This window comes from Apodemus sylvaticus, chromosome 5 (genome assembly GCF_947179515.1).
Source record: "Apodemus sylvaticus chromosome 5, mApoSyl1.1, whole genome shotgun sequence".
NCBI lineage: Eukaryota > Metazoa > Chordata > Mammalia > Rodentia > Muridae > Apodemus > Apodemus sylvaticus.
The window spans coordinates 28,780,303-28,796,627 of NC_067476.1; the positions used below are offsets into that span (position 1 = coordinate 28,780,303).

The 16,325-nt window shown below is 33.3% G+C and overlaps 1 protein-coding gene across 4 annotated transcripts in view; it reads right to left on the minus strand.

Annotated features, from left to right (window-relative positions):
* Orc4 (origin recognition complex subunit 4) overlaps positions 1 to 16,325 on the minus strand; it is a 33,906-nt gene that overhangs the window by 10,831 nt on the left and 6,750 nt on the right. For 3 of the 4 annotated variants that reach the window (XM_052182452.1, XM_052182451.1, XM_052182453.1), the window contains exons 2-8: positions 15,856 to 15,923; positions 13,038 to 13,114; positions 12,327 to 12,417; positions 9,025 to 9,100; positions 8,562 to 8,647; positions 5,044 to 5,092; positions 2,604 to 2,755 (exon numbers count right to left, since the gene is read on the minus strand). In XM_052182452.1, coding sequence (XP_052038412.1) covers positions 2,604 to 2,755; positions 5,044 to 5,092; positions 8,562 to 8,647; positions 9,025 to 9,100; positions 12,327 to 12,417; positions 13,038 to 13,114; positions 15,856 to 15,906 — 582 coding nt within the window. In that variant the 5' untranslated portion in view covers positions 15,907 to 15,923. Of the gene's footprint in view, positions 1 to 2,603; positions 2,756 to 5,043; positions 5,093 to 8,561; positions 8,648 to 9,024; positions 9,101 to 12,326; positions 12,418 to 13,037; positions 13,115 to 15,855; positions 15,924 to 16,325 lie in introns of those variants that run through there. The other variant, XM_052182454.1, reaches the window with a different exon arrangement.

A 16,325-nucleotide genomic window follows, 5' to 3' on the forward strand; every position in this document is an offset into this window, starting at 1 on the left:
ATGAGATAAAATTATTACCGTTTTGCCTCAATATTTTGGAGGGAAGACAGAGATTAGATCATTTTGTGGTAATTATTAAAATTACACATAAATGCAGAGAATCAGCTTCACTATACTACTATCTCCAACAACTATAGATAATTTCAACAATAAAATTTTCTTTATAAAAAAGATAGTGGCTCCAGAAAATGTCTACTGAACACGGGTGCTGGGAAGATGGCAAGAGTGAAAGGGCCCCTGCCGTCAAGGCTGAGGACTTGTATTCGATCCCTGGAAGCCACGCATGACAAGGAGAGAGATCCAAGGCCTCCAAGGCGTCATCGGGCGAAACATGTCCGTCATGGCATGCACCCTCCAAATAAGTAAGAAAAATCGCAAAGAAAAAAAAATGTTGCATCTGAGAATGGAGAAAGGAAGGAACATAGAAGCTGCTCCAGTGGTTGTCAGTAACGACAAAAGCTAACAATTCAAGGACAAGGACAAGAAAGCAAAAGCAAACCCTGGACGAAAATGTTTACAAAAAAGGGTTCCTTGCTGACATAGTAACTGTTTATACCTTTGCTTTGGTTGGTGTATATATACATATATATGTATATACACACACCAGTATTGAGGGGAACTGAATACACACACACACACACACACACACACACACACACACAAAGCAAAGGTATAAACAGGTATCCAGTTAAGGATATATATCCATAAATATACATGAGCATGATTCGATATAAAAGAACTACAGAATTAGAGAAATATGCATAATCTACTCATGAATGTTTGTACATGGACTGTGTGTGCATGAGGCCAGAGGTTAAGACTGGGTGTTAGGCTGAACTGCTCTCCTGTTTATAGTTTATAGTTAAGACAGGGTTCCTCAGGGACAGCGATCCAGCTTAGTAGGTAAAGGTACTTGCTACCAAGCCTGAGGTCCAGAGTCTGATCCCCAGACTCACATGGCAAATGGAGAAAAGTGACTCCTACAAGTTATTCTGTTGTCCATATACATGCCATAGTACATACATGTGGACATATCTATTATATATACATACAAAACAAGACAGAAACAGCAAGACTCTTGCTGAACCTGAGGATAGCCTATTTAGCTAGATAGGCTGGCTAAGAAGGCACAGAAACCTCCCCAGGGCTTGGTTTACAGTGGCCCACATCTATGGGTCTGAATTCAAATCTTCACATTATTTTCACCCACAAGATTATTTTTCTTATGTGTATGTGGCATGCTTTGCATATATATGGGTGTGTATATATGTGTGGAGGCCTGAGGTTGAAGTCACGAGTATCTATCATGGCTTTCTATCTTTCTTGTTCACTGAGGCAGAGTTTCTCAGCTTAACCCACAAGTCAACCAATTAGGCTAGTTTGGTCAGACAGCTTGCTCCAGAAATACATTGTAGGCCTTAAAGTTCTGGAGTTGCAAGTGGGCCGTCACACTCATGGCCTTTAAGCAAGTAAGTATAGTCTAGGAATCTGAACTTTGTTCCTCATATTTGACCAGCAGGTCTTATAGCCACTAAGCCTTCTGTTCAGCCCCACTTCCCTATCCCTTTCTTTACGAGAAAGAGGTCTTTCTTTTAGCCTGGTGATAGCTTCTTGTTTGGGGGAAAGATAAATACAGAGTATCAATGATAAATAAATACAAAAGAATGATCTCAAACCATATAAAGTATATCAAGTACTATTAAAAAAATTTCAAAGAAAGAAATTTCAGAGAAAAGCAAGAGAAAGTGAAAATTTTCATAGAAAATGAGAAGGAAGATTATTCAAAGATGAATTAACTGAAACGTTTTATAGAAAGGAAAGAGCTGTAGGAAAGAAAATAAAATAAATGAGCAAGCCTGAAATAAACCTATGAAAAAAAGGAGATGGATGATGGGGAACATGAAGACATGTGCAGACATAGCAGTTACAGTAAGTTAGAGAAAAGGTGATTCTCACAGGTTTACATGTTTTCAAGGGTCCGCACAGTAATACGGATGGTTCTTGTAGTATAATCCTGTAATCTGTCCTCAGAAGGATCAAAAAAAAAAAAAAATCAAGATTTTTCTGAGATTGATAGAAAGTAAAAGGACAGTCTGAGCAACTCATAAGTGATTCTCAGAATAGTGAGTACAAATCAGGAGTAATAGTGCTGCCTACTGCGTGTGATGTCTTAGGTTCAGTTTTCAGCATTGGACAAAAACAAAACAAAAAAGTTAAGCAAAAAAAAAAAAAAAAAAAAAAAAAAAAAAAAAAAAAAAGACTCATGTAAGTGTCTACAATTGGTAAAAATCTATAGAATTTATGGAACTTATTCCAAATTGTAAAAATAATCTTGTATAAAAAAATTACTCATATTATGTAGCTGTTCCTTTACTTGCCAGAGTTGAAATCTCACTTAGTATTTGTGAGTTTTATTCCATGATTTCACTGGTAGGACTAAAATCAGAGCTTATAGATTATGTAGCAATCTTTTCTTGTTTACCTCAAATAAAAAGCAGTATTAATGTATAAAGAATAGAAGAAAGATATATTTCAAAATACTTTAAGTTAAATGACTTATGTCAATATAATTAAGTTTGAATTTTTCAAATCTACACACTTACCAATCTACATGTAAGGCCAATAACTGCTACTGGTGTCTGTGCAGATTGAGAAATATCAAAAAGATTATAAAGGAGTGTTTGATTTTTCTGATGAGCAAAAAGATCAAATTCATCCAGTATGAAGATCACTGGGCAACTGCTAGTCCGGTCACCTACAAAAAAAAAAAAAAAAAAGGAATTGAGATTAACAAGAAATTATATCAACTTTTCTTGTATTTTCAGAATGCTACACTTCAGTTTTAATTTCAAGTCAACACACACTGGCAAGTTACTCAGGGTAGGGCATTTACACATGAAAGCTTACTTCTACACAAAAAGTTATCCACAGGACAAAGATGGTCATTGTTGTTGTAAACTAGTCTAGTTACAGAAGTCTAGCAGTTTGATGAAAAAAAGTGAGAAAATTAATTTGCAACAGTTTTATGATTATGTAAATGTAGTTCCTTAATAATTACAATAATTTTTCAATATTATCCAACATTCTAGTAGTCTCTAATGCATAAAAGCTGTTTCATAAGAGACATTTTTAGCTAGTAGAAATGCAAGATGCACCTTCTCATTTGTCTCTATAAATACAAACTAGAATATAAAGTGTAATTACAAAAAAAAGACAAAAACTACAATAATTCTTTTCAAAACAAGTTTTAACATTTAATTCAGGAGGAAATGTTTAGTAGGACCAGTAGGACTCAGCACATTTTCTCTTTACTTTGAATGGAAAATTTTGAAACTACTTTAATAGAAAAATAATTAAAACTTTAAGAATAATTTACATTCATGTAAAACCTTTCAGGCAAAGATTAAGAGGTTTATTTATCCCAATAATAAAACAAAATAACCTGAGCTTAAAGATATAATTTTGGCAAAAACAAAAGCAAAAACAAACAAACAAACCAAAAAAACCCAAACAAACAAAAAACCAAAAAAAAAAGAGCAAAGCACTAAAACCAAACATATTTAAGATTTAATACAGAAACAGTATTTGTATAATATGGCTATTCACAGTGGGGCAAATAGTTTATTTAAATCACTGCATATAATAATATATCTGTGGCTTTATTGACATGTACATGTAATCCTAGCAATCTGGAAGGTAGGCCCGGGATGATAAGGAGTTTAAGAGTCAGCTTAAGAACTTTTTATGTCAAGGCAGGTTGATATCCTTGGGAAGCCTCCACTTTTCTGCAAAGAAATGAAAGAGAGAACAATCTAGGAGAGGGGAAGGATGAAGGAGGGACTGGGAAAAGAGGAGGCAGGAGAAACTGCAACCCATCTGTTAAGTAAATAATCTATGTGTGTATGTGTACACATAGGTATATATGAATACTGATAATATATATAGTCAATATATATATTGATAATATATATATAATCACACACACACACACACACATTAAATGGGAATACTGTTGAATGTTTATATATTTTGAAGGAGAAAAAATACCTGTGAGATAAAATGAATTATGTAAAAATTTAATAAGACTTCTATTTTGTCAAAAATTACAAACAAAACTGAAGGCAATGAAGTACAAGAAGTTCTATAAATATGCATGAAACAAATATCACCAAAATAGGATGAAGAATCAAGGGGAAATAACAGTGGTCAGTCAAAACATCAAAATGAATGGCCATTACCAGAAACAAAGTCATGCAAATTAGATAAAAACCAAATTTATAGAAATGAAATGGATGTGGATTCTTCTCTACAAGTTAGCCAAAGATAAGATTTTGTAATTGTTTTAGAACTCTGGAAAAAAAATGTACTCTCAAATGTGCTTCAAAAATTATACAACAATTTTTTTAACTTGATACTTTTCATTCTAAAATTTTACCTATTGTAACCTATCTAGAAAAATACATGAATAATCTTTAAACACTTCTTCCTAGTTATTTAAAACAAAAGCATGTAACTTTTATAGCATCTTTATAACAGAATTCAAGACAACCATAATTACCAAATACCAGGAAAATTTATTTTATTCTTGTTTGTCTGAGACATAGTGCCATTTCTTCCTATCTTGAGCTCCTAAGTGCTGTGATTACAGGTGAGTAATTATAGCTTTCTAATTTGGATTATTAGTTTGTCTGGATGATGTCTCTATGTACATGCTCTAGTGTGCTATGGTGAGTGTGAGCAAGTCAGAGATACTCTCACATCTTGGGTATGAGGAGCAAACTCAGGTGCTCAGGCTTGTGTGGTAAGTGCTTATTTACATGCTGAGCCATCTCGTGGATACTGATTTCACCACTGGGGGAAAAAAAATCATTTTTTTTTTTTTTATACATTACAGTGGCGATTGGATTATTTAATTAAGTTATTTAGTTTAATTCCCCTACCTTTTTCTTTCTTTCCTTTTTTTCTCATTTTTTTGGTAAAGATTTATAATACTTAAACAGTCATAGAAGACTGAAGGTAAAATTAAGAATCTGAAACATGTACCTTTTTGCAAAGCTTCCAGAAGAAATGAAAGGTTTTCAGCAAAGCTTCCCTGCATAATAAAAATAGATAAAAAGTTTAATAAAATAGATTAGGATGAATATTAGAATATTTTAAAAAAGTACACATCCATGCATTATTTTTTTAGGAAATTAGCAATCGAATAGATTCTCAGTTGTATATTTGCATTAATTATCAGTAACTTGAATACAAAAGGAGAGAAAGTGGAACAATGAAAATGACAGTACTGGCTGGAGAGATGGCTCAGTGGTTAAGAGCACTGACTGCTCTTGCAGAGGATCTGTGTTCAATTCCTAGCAATTACATGGTGGCTCACAACCATCTGTAATGAATCTAACACCCTCTTCTGGTGTGTCTGAAGACAGCAACAGTGTACTCATATACATAAAATAACTAATTAAAAAAAAAAGAAAATGACAGTACCATGTCATGTGAAGTTTCATTTTTTTCTGGATAATACTGGTAGAAATGCTTGTTAACAGTACAATTTCTGGAGGATTGCTAGATTCTAAATACAGCCTAGGACTAGAAATATATTCCACTTTGTAAACACAACACGTTCCTCCTAGTCTCAAATTAATTTGCACCACAAAACAAACAAACAACAACAACAACAACAACAAAAAACAAAAAACCCAATATGGATATAAATCAGATCCAAAATGAAAAGGGGATTTGCTTAAAATATTAAACATAGATTTTCTACCTAAGAATGCCTATTTAGCAATTTGCGTTTACCACATTATCTGTTTCTTTGGAATACACCTAAAGTATTTTCGGACAAAACTTAGTATTTTGGAAGAATGCCTGTCTATATGTGGGCATGCGCATGATGAATGCAGAGGCTAGAAGTATTGACTCCCTGACCTGGATTTAGAAAACAGTTGTGAACCTTATGATTCAGGTATTTGAAACTCAGCTCCTCTGGAAAAGCAGTAAGAGCACCTTATGGCTGAACCTATCCACCCCTTCAATTATATATTTTAAGGAAAAAGTCAACTTTAAATTTGAGGAGCAATAAAATGAGAAAAGAAACACAATAGGTTTCTTTTCCAGGAAGCGCCTGATAATAGCATAAACATATTTAGATTTTTTTTTTACACTTATTTGTGTGTTTGTGCAGCACAATGTACATTTGGAGGCCAGAGGGCAACTTGCAGGAGTTAATTCTCTCCATTTACCTTTAAGTGCGTCCTGATAGGTTGTCAAGCTAGGTAGTTTGCCTACTTGCAGACACACTGGTGATAACCAGTCCAGCATAATGATTTAAGTGTATCCACGTACAATAGTAATCACATGCTGATACCAGTACTAGTACTAACAATCAGTCTACACAATTAATTTACTGTAACTAACTCTGCATTATAGAGATAATCTGATTAGAAATCAGCAGTTACTTATTCAAAGGCATTTTGTCTTCTGATTTCTTTCAACAACAGTCCATTATAGCTCATCATAAAGTATACACACACATTCAAATATCTATGAAAAAACATGTCTATACATACACAGACATAGACATATATATCTGCATGATGTACCCATAAAATATATTTATTCAAAGACTATGAACACAGTAAAGCTCTAGCCTAAGCAACTTTTGTTCTTCATTTCTAGACTTCACAAACTTATAAGCTCAGGCAAGTAATTAAGACTCTATTAGACTCTAATCTCCAAAAAAAGAGATTATAAGCTAATCATCTTTTAACAGCCATCCCTTGTTATTGTGGGGGATTGAATCATACACCTCCTTTCATATGCAAGAATACCAAAATATAAAATTGGTCAATCACGCTAAATAAAATAGTATAGTATTTACAAATTAATTGCATACCATAGTCCATTACCTCTGTATTGCTCTCAATACTTTAATAGAGTGAAATCCTGTCATATTTAGGTTTTGCCTATTTAACCAAAAATCTATACAGACGCGGGAAGAGAAATTTTTGACTAAAGAACTGTTTCTATAAGAATGGCCTATGAGCAAGTTTGTAAAGCACTTTCTTGACTGCTAATTTATATAGGGGCCCAGCTCATAATGAGCAGATAGGCCTGTGTTCTGTAAGTTTGTAAAGCACTTTCTTGACTGCTAATTTATATTGGGGCCCAGCCTACAGTGAGCAGATAGATAGGCCTGAGCTGTCTATGAAAGGCAGCTAAGCAAGCCAGAAAGCAGAGCTCCTCAATCGTTCCAGTCTCTGTTCCTTTTTGAGTTCCTATAATCTGGAAGCAGCCAGATTATTAACCCTGTTATCACCAGATTTGTTATGAATAATATATTTATTATAGAAATAGAAAGCAACCTAAAACATTACCTAGATATTATTTATTAGCTCTTCTAATAGATTATTTAAAAATATAACAACAAAATACAAAATCTGTACAAGTTAAGCATAAATACATTTTTTCCTTGAATAGCTTCAGTTTGCATACAGATATAGAACCTAAATATACAAAGGACTGACTGTCATGATAACCACAATAGCCATGATTAGAAAGAAATCATAATACAACTGTTTCATTAATTTACACACAGTACCAATATATCCATTTAGGAACATTAGAATTACTGTTCCCCTCCCCCCAGCTCATTTGGAAATTAAAAGCTACATGGAGTTCAATAGGAATTCTTGTTGAACATAGGTATTTATAAAAGGGACAGTTTAACTTTATTTCCCAACAGTTTGTAGAGCAAGAAAGGAGAAAATATGGTTGGCTTAACTTTTTGCTGCTAATTTAAAGAATGCAATTCCTAGATACCAGAAGCGTGCACGGCTGTGTGCAGATTACTGCAGCACAGAGAAAATAGTGACACGGTAGGAGTGACAGGACTGCAGGAACAGCAGTGGACAGAAAGTGGACTTGGGAAATGTGTAGCATATGGAGTCTCTGGAGAGTTAATTAAGACATGAATTACTCATGTTTTCCTTAGGTCATGTATGTTAGGTAAACAGTTTTATGAGACATTAGGAACACTTCAAATCAGTCTGAAGCATTATCAGTGCTTTGAGACTTCAAGGCATACCGTAAGTGATGGATATGAAATAACAGATATCCATACAGCACATTAGCATCCAGCAGAATATTTAATCAAGAGGAAGTTTACTTCCCTTGTTTAGTTAGAATAATCTTGTGAAATATACAAAAAGTCTACTCAGTGGAAGAATATGATATGGAGAGATTCACTGACTCGACACCCTAGTGTTACAACCAGGGGATCAAATCTTAGCAACAAAGTTAACCCACTACGCCATTTTAAATTAAAAATGTCTCCAATATGCTCATGCTGGTGAAGCAAGTCTTGATTTAAAAAGACATTTACTAAATAGTCATAAAAATACATAAAAACAATCAAAATAAAAGCTTATGACTAAATGTATCCTCATACATTAAGTCTTTTCCTAACGAAAATCTTACATCAATTTCTAATATATATATTCTATAACTTACTAATGACTCTCCTAACCTTTCAGAAATAGAATATCTGAAATGATACTTACAAAAACTTTATCTCCAACTACATTTTCTAGATTTAATTGTCTTGTGATCTCTTTCAGAGCAATTTTATCATTTGTCTGCAGCAGTCCTGAAACAAAGAACAATTAATGGTGTCTAAATAAAATGAAACAAGTATTTGACACAGATTAGTTTCCAAGTAAATATATTTTCTAATGCTTTTAAAAATTTAATTACAAAGAATATAGTCAGTCTGCTAGTTCATATTACTTCTAAAAATATGATAATCAAAGAACCATTCCTTGGAGATGGCACTAAATAAAAAGTTTTCTTAAAGAAAAACTATTTGAAAATATACACTTTTACCTTATTCACCTTCCTTTAATATCTAAAAGCTATTAAACTGGCACACAGTTTTTAATATATGATATTTAGATAGACTTAAAACAGAAATGAATTTATTCATTGTGTAGTTTATATTGTTTATCAGAAAAATGATATACTCACCATTTAAGTGAACTTGTAACACATTTTCACTCACTTCTCCTATTTCCATGAGTTCTTTCAAAGCATGATTTAATAACTAAATATAAAAATGTGTAAAATGTTTAACTTAGAAAAGATAAAACGAAGCTATTCTTTATTAAAATCATAAATGCTAAGAACAAATATAAACAAATACATCACTTTACAGCTAAAAGGTCTAAATATATACAAGCCACTAAGTCTAAGTGTAATGGCAAAGCCTAACTGAATCTTTAATATTTTAACAATTTACATAAACTTTTAAAAAAAGATTTATGTATTTATTATATGTAAGTACACTGTAGCTGTCTTCTGACACTCCAGAAGAGGGCATCAGAGAGCCACCATGTGGTTGCTGGGATTTGAACTCTGTACCTTTGGAAGAGCAGTGGGTTCTCTTAACTGCTGAGCCATCTCACCAGCCCTACATCAACTTTTAATAAACATTGGAAGCAATCATAAAGCTTTTCTACATTACAGATTAAGCTACTGTCTTCTGTAATCTTTATGTCTCTGTACATTTTAGTATTTGGTAACATTTTTCTACTAGGTGTCATTGAAAGCAGCTAAAAGCTATAGAAAAAAATAAACCTAAATAGTTGTAAAAGGCTTGTCCTCCAATGTCAATTTTATGCAATACTGTTATAGTCTGCATATTGTCATGAAATAAGAAACAGCAATTAGTTAAAAATCAAAAAGTATTTAATCATGGATAAATACTGATAAAAAGTTAGCTGGATATGGTAGCAATAAGCCTGCATTCCCAGCACTCAGGAGATGAAAGCAAAAAAAAAATTGAAGAGTCAGGATGATCTGCAACCTGAAGTATATGAAATTCTGTTTCACAAACCAAAAAAAAAAAAAAAAAAAAAACCAAAAAAACCAAAAAAACCAAAAACCCAACCAACCGACCAACCAACCAACCAACCAAAACCCAGAAAACAATAGGAACGTTAGTAAAAGGTATAGATGCAATTATAAAATTACCAATGATAATTGCTATGAACATGTACTTATACTCAGAAGGTATTATTATAATATGAAATTTGTAAATGAGGAAGATTAAGGGCAATATAAAACACTTCTATTCAAATAAAAAATGGTCCAGGAAAACAGATGTTAAGTGTACATATAAATAAAGAAAGCAGACAGATTTCACAGAAGGATAGCAAACAGAGAAACTAACTTTGGTATAGCTGTGTGGATTTTAAGGACACGGAATTCTACTTTAGATCACAGGTACTTTCCATCTAGATTCTCTTAAAACACAACAACAACAACAACAACAACAACAACAACAAAGGGGGCTGGAGAGATAGCTCAGAGAGTAAGAGCACTGATTGCTCTTCTGAAGGTCCTGAGTTCAAATCCCAGAAACCACATGGTGGCTCACAACCATTAGTAATGAGATCTGATGCCCTCTTCTGGGGTGTCTGAAGACAGCTACAGTGTACTTATATATAAATAAACCTTTAAAAAAACCAAAAAGAACCCCCCCCCCAAAAAAACACAACCAAAAACACCTCTCTGGGTACAACTGTCTGATTACCGTGGCAGCCCAGCCGAGAAGAAACAATAAGAGCAACCCGTAAGGGCTAAGACGGTACATTCCAATTGTTCAATCATGTCACCTCTACCACAGGAGAGCATCTGTGACTCATACAAACGATTTCCCTAAAAACACTACCTTCAACATATTTTTAAAAGTATTGCATTTTGTGGTGTCTCCTATCATATTTCACTGACATTTATATTTTATTTGGGAGCCATTTTGTTTCAATTCATGAATCACACATTAGAAAACACTTCAAATAATAGACATTAGTAAAACTTTCATCTCATAACTGTATTTATCAAGAGTCCAAGCACTCTTCCATCGAACTCATCTACACCAACTTCCTTCCTTTGATTGGTTCACTACTGTTATGATAGATGGTACAAAGAAGAGAAAATGTCCTAGTAAGTCACAGGGACCTGAGACTTCTGTGTAGTTTAGTGATATAAGTACAGCAAAAAGAAAAGAAAAAAGAAAGGCTACGGAAAATATTATTCCTGGATTTTCCTCATAAAACAAAATTTAAGCAAAATCCATGCAGTTAATTCTACGGGAAGGAAAAAAGCAAAAACTCCTGTGAGGAGGACCCCAGGCAGTAGATAAGTAAAACAAAGAAAACCACAAAGGTATTTTACACTGTCCATTTGTTTAAAAAAGTCACTAAATCAAAAGCAAAAGAGAAATATTATTAAAAAAACACACAAACAAACAACAACAAAAGGCAAATAGTAATTATACCAAGGACCAAAGCAAGTTGGAGTAAAAAAAGTTATAATAAATACAAAAAATTCTTGAAACAGTAATGAAGTTGTCGATTACCAAGTTATATTCTTTAAACAATAGAAATAGTATAAATAAAAATATCTTCATCTTATGTAATAAAGAACCAACATGTACTATTTTAAAAAATAGAAACACAATTTTAATATCTTAACTATTTTTAAAGAATATTAATAAGAAAACAAAATCTATTGAATAAAGTAAAAATTTGGCATTATAGAATATTAGAAAAACATAATTTACACAACTCAGCACCTTAAAATTTAATAGCAATACATTCAAATGTTGATATAATTGCTTTGTATATTGTACAAAAGGAACAGATGAGGTGGCGAAGAATTTTTTGAGATTAACTATCAGAAAAAGAGAAAGATGACATAAATATTGAAGATATACCTTGATATGAAAGATTTGAAGGTTAAAAATAAATGGTTAAAAAAAAGGAAAACATGCTTCTGGGGAATCCTATGCTGATGACCTGTGAGGTTCTGAGTTGAGACCCTCAGAACCCACGTCCCTATGATCTCAGGGGCAGGTGGGAGGAGGAAATCCCTGTACCAGTGTAGGCCAATATACAGAGAACACAATAGAGGACCCCTATCTCAAATCAGGTAAAAAGTGAGAACCAAGCATCAACACCAAAGCTATCCCCTGCTTCTACACACCAACACACCATGGTATGTGCACACGCACACAGACACACACACAAAGTAAACAGTGATTGGGCAATACATGAAAAGGACTGTTACTTGAAAATCCTTGTCACTACAGGAGTCAACTCCCACATCGCAACTTAACTTTGTAGGATACCTGGATGGTTTTTGACATTTAAAAGGAATAGAAAACAGAGAATGTTGCAATATAATGAAATGAAATATAGTGTCATTTGATAGAAAAAACTTCTAATGTCTATTAAAGCAATGATATATGAGAAATTTAAGTCTTTTACTGTGGTCTTTCCTGATCCTCGTGGTCCAACAATGAGTACAGAATTACTTTCTCCATAGAGAGCAGTTCTTTTGAGTAGCTCAATCAAATGCCTAAAATGATATGGAAAGGCAGAAAAAAATAAAAAATAAAGGTGAAATAATTTATTGGGTGAAATTAATTTATTTTTAAAGGCTAAATTTGAAAGTAAAAATTAATTCTACCCTTTTGGTTCTCTAGCCCAAAGGATCTAAATTTTCCAGTATATAGAAAAATAGAGAAGAACATTGTCCAGTGGAGATTCTCTAGAGACAAGAAGAGGAAACTCAGGAAAGTGGGAATTCATTTGGTTTCATAGTGGGAGAAGATAAGAGACAATTAAGCTAACTTTTTGGTCCTCTGGGCTTAGAGAGAATTATTTTTGGTAGCACTTTGGTCATTATCACCTGAGCTGGCTACCAGATGTTAAGTACAAGAATGTGTCAGAATTCTGTCAATAGTAGCAGGTAATTAACACAAAAGAAGTATTAGGGACCACGTGTCCTGATTAGTAACATAATAAGACATTACGTACTTATATATATGTTCATGTTTTGCAACATTCAGTTTTTATATATAAAACATAACTTCATTATAACTTAAGATAAAAGTTTGTGTATGACTAGCCTTTTACAAAACTAGGAGAGCATATGAAAATGAATTTATAATAGAGGAGCGTGATAGTTAGACTTACTTGTATTGTACTTGTACTCCAAAGAGGTTGCTATGTGGACTGTGATGACAAAATCTTTCACGTAAAATTCTTTGTACCTGATAAACATAAGATGAACAGATGTAATAAAAATATTAAACACGTAATAAATGTGAATGTGAAAGCTTATTTGTAGCAGCCAGGAATTAAATACTAACTGCTCTGGCGCCATTTTACTGAGTTATAAAAAGTAAGATTCTTCTTTGATCTAGTCTCAGATAAATAATGACAATGACATGTCAATGAATGGGAGAACTACTTCAGTACATCACCAACTTGAAAGCTGTTTCAATGCACAGGCAATGTAACCTAATGCAAAAGTGCCAGGCAACCATATAGTCAATGGTCTCTCGAAACAAAGACTTGTAAAATGTCTTAGCTTAGTCACAATCAATCTGAATCTGCCCTAAGAGTAAGGATTCTACAGAAAACCATGCTTGGAGATTCATGTAGTTTTAAGTATCCATTAGATTCTGAGCACAGAATTATAAGGTTATTATTCACAGCTTAAAAAGACACTGCAGAAAAGGCAGAAATATAAATTCAAATATCAAACTACAATACTATTTCAACTTACAAGCCAGTATTTAATTATGTGAAAGAAATGACATTTAACGAGTCTATAAAGTAAGGAATTAGACCCAGGGTTATAGTTCCATGAGAGACATACTACTTAGTATATATGTTCAGGCCCTGGTTTCTGTAACCATAACTACAAAAATAAATGCATAAATTAAAAAAAGAAAAAAGTTAAAACCATTATTCCTTTTCTGGATTTGGTGCTAATATAGTAATTATTCAGAGACAATCAAATGTGCTAGAATAAGGACTGCAGGATTGTTTGCTGCTTCTCCTAGACTAACAGCTATCAGAGTCTAAAAGCACCAAAGATACAGTGAGTTTTTTTTTTTTTTAAAGAAAAGTATGAAAGGATAAACTAAATGATTCATGTTCATTATTTTAAGTGAGGCACAAATAATGGGATTTGTGCTGAAGGAGTCATTTAAGTCAACATTAAAAGATTAAGTCTTTTGCAGATCTAAACATCTAAATAACAGAGCACTAACGCTTTGTGTCAGGCCTATTTTGAAGATGAAAGCAATATTATCTATAATAAAATATAAGAATTCTATAAATAATAGTTGATTCCCACTAAAATGGATTATTAAACATCTAAAGAATCAATGAATTATATCTATTCCTCCACAAAGTTAATATAATATTAACTGAAAGAACTACTGGAAGAACTGTTCACTTCACAAACAACAACAACAACAAAAGAGCTATCTTTTAAGCAGTAATTTTTCTAAAAAAAAAAAAAAAAGAGCTCAAGGTTGAGTAGATAGCTCAGTAGATAAATTGTCTGCTATGCTAAAGCTAAGTGCAGATTCTCAACACCTACATAAAATGCCAGCACAGCAAGCTCATGCCTGTAACTCCAGACCTAGGAAGTGCAGAGGAGAGAATATGGAGCTTGCTGTCCAGTCAGTCAGCCAGTTGGCAAGATCTCTGTCCAATAAGAGACCTCACTGAATAACACCCTGGAGAATGACATAGGAGGACACTGAACAATCATTACTGGTCTGCAGACACATATCTGACACATATACATGTATTTAAGAAAAAAAAGTGTTTTTAAGTCTTTCAATTTAACATTGCTTTTTAAAAGTGAATGTGGCTGAGGCCAATGCAGATCCATGGTAGGGCAGAATTAGCATGGCAATCCCTACTAGATTATAGACTTCATCTGGAAAACACACACCTACACACTTAGCATGCTTAGGATAAAAACAAACATTTACTGTAAAAATACTAACAAACTAAGACTATAAAAAGACTTGCTCAGACTGGAGATGGGCATGAGCAAAGCATGGGGAAGGGCGGCTTTCCTTTGCCATCAGAAGCTTGCACTCAGAATAGCACTTTTCCAGCATGTAACACGCTCAGACCTCTGGGACAGTTCTAGTTCTGTCCTTTCCACTGCCACAGCTGTCCTTAAAGAAAAATGTGGGGGGGGGGAGGGGGAAAGAGAGAAAGGGAGGAAGAGGCAAAGCACATTCAAACTGAAAAGAGAAAATAAAATTTCTATTTAAAGATATTGAACATAAAACATTCCAAAATAAACTAAAAACCAATAATAAGATGGTATTAACTATATTTCTATAAACTATGACCTAAACAACGGTGAAATTAAGAAAACAGTTTCACATACAACAGTATCTAAAAGAATAAAAATATTTTAGAATATATTTAACAGAAGTGGTGCAAGCCTTGTATGTGAATATTTAACTAAATTTAAACCAGAGTATTTTAGAAAGGCACAGTAAAAGTTAGGATTTGCCAGGCAGTGGTGGCACAAGCCTTTAATCCCAGCACTGGGAGGCTAAGGTAGGAAGAATTCTGAGTTCAAGGCCAGCTTGGTCTACAGAGTGAGTTCCAGGACAGCCAGGGCTACACAGAGAAACCCTGTTTTGAAAAACCAAGTTAGGATTCAACTATCCAAATAACAAGGGTAAAGTTACACAGCATTACCAAAGATCAACAACTTAAAGCCTTCAATAAATTCAACAGTAAAAACACAATGTATCATTTCACATTTAATTTTACAATTTGGAGAGCTTTGTTTCTACCCATTGATTTTTGCAATTTATAAAGAAATCTCCCCTGAAAAAGTGCTAAGGATAATAATCAGATTAAAAAATGATCATTTTTTCTGATCACCTTTAGGAAGATTTTGAGATTAAAGAACAGGCTTTAGATTAAGGAACATACATACTAACCTGTGAACATACATACTAACCTGTGAAAGACACTCTGCATGTACATTATTCTTGGTTTTACGACTGCTCATTTTGACTAACTCAAATCCTTAAAAAAAAAAAAAGAAAGAAAGAAAATATGGTGAATAAATACTATCTGCTTTAAAAGATAATTTAAAACTACATTTACAGAGTCAAATATAAATTCTTAAATATAAAAAATGTCTAAAAATTTCAAATGAAAAACCTACAGCTGCTTTCACTTGTCCATGAACAGGCATACTTGGCATGCTCAGGATATGGCCCTCCTAGTCACCCCCATTCCCCTTCTCCATAAATGTACAACTCAAATACTTTTCTTTCATACACATGTTTCTCCTACCCATCCATCCACTGAAATCATTCTTTACAGGACATCTTCCATTTTTTGTTGTATGCAAGACCACCACACAACCTACATACTAAGGTTTAATTAATATCTTAGTTCAAGAAAACACAGTATATGGGTTAA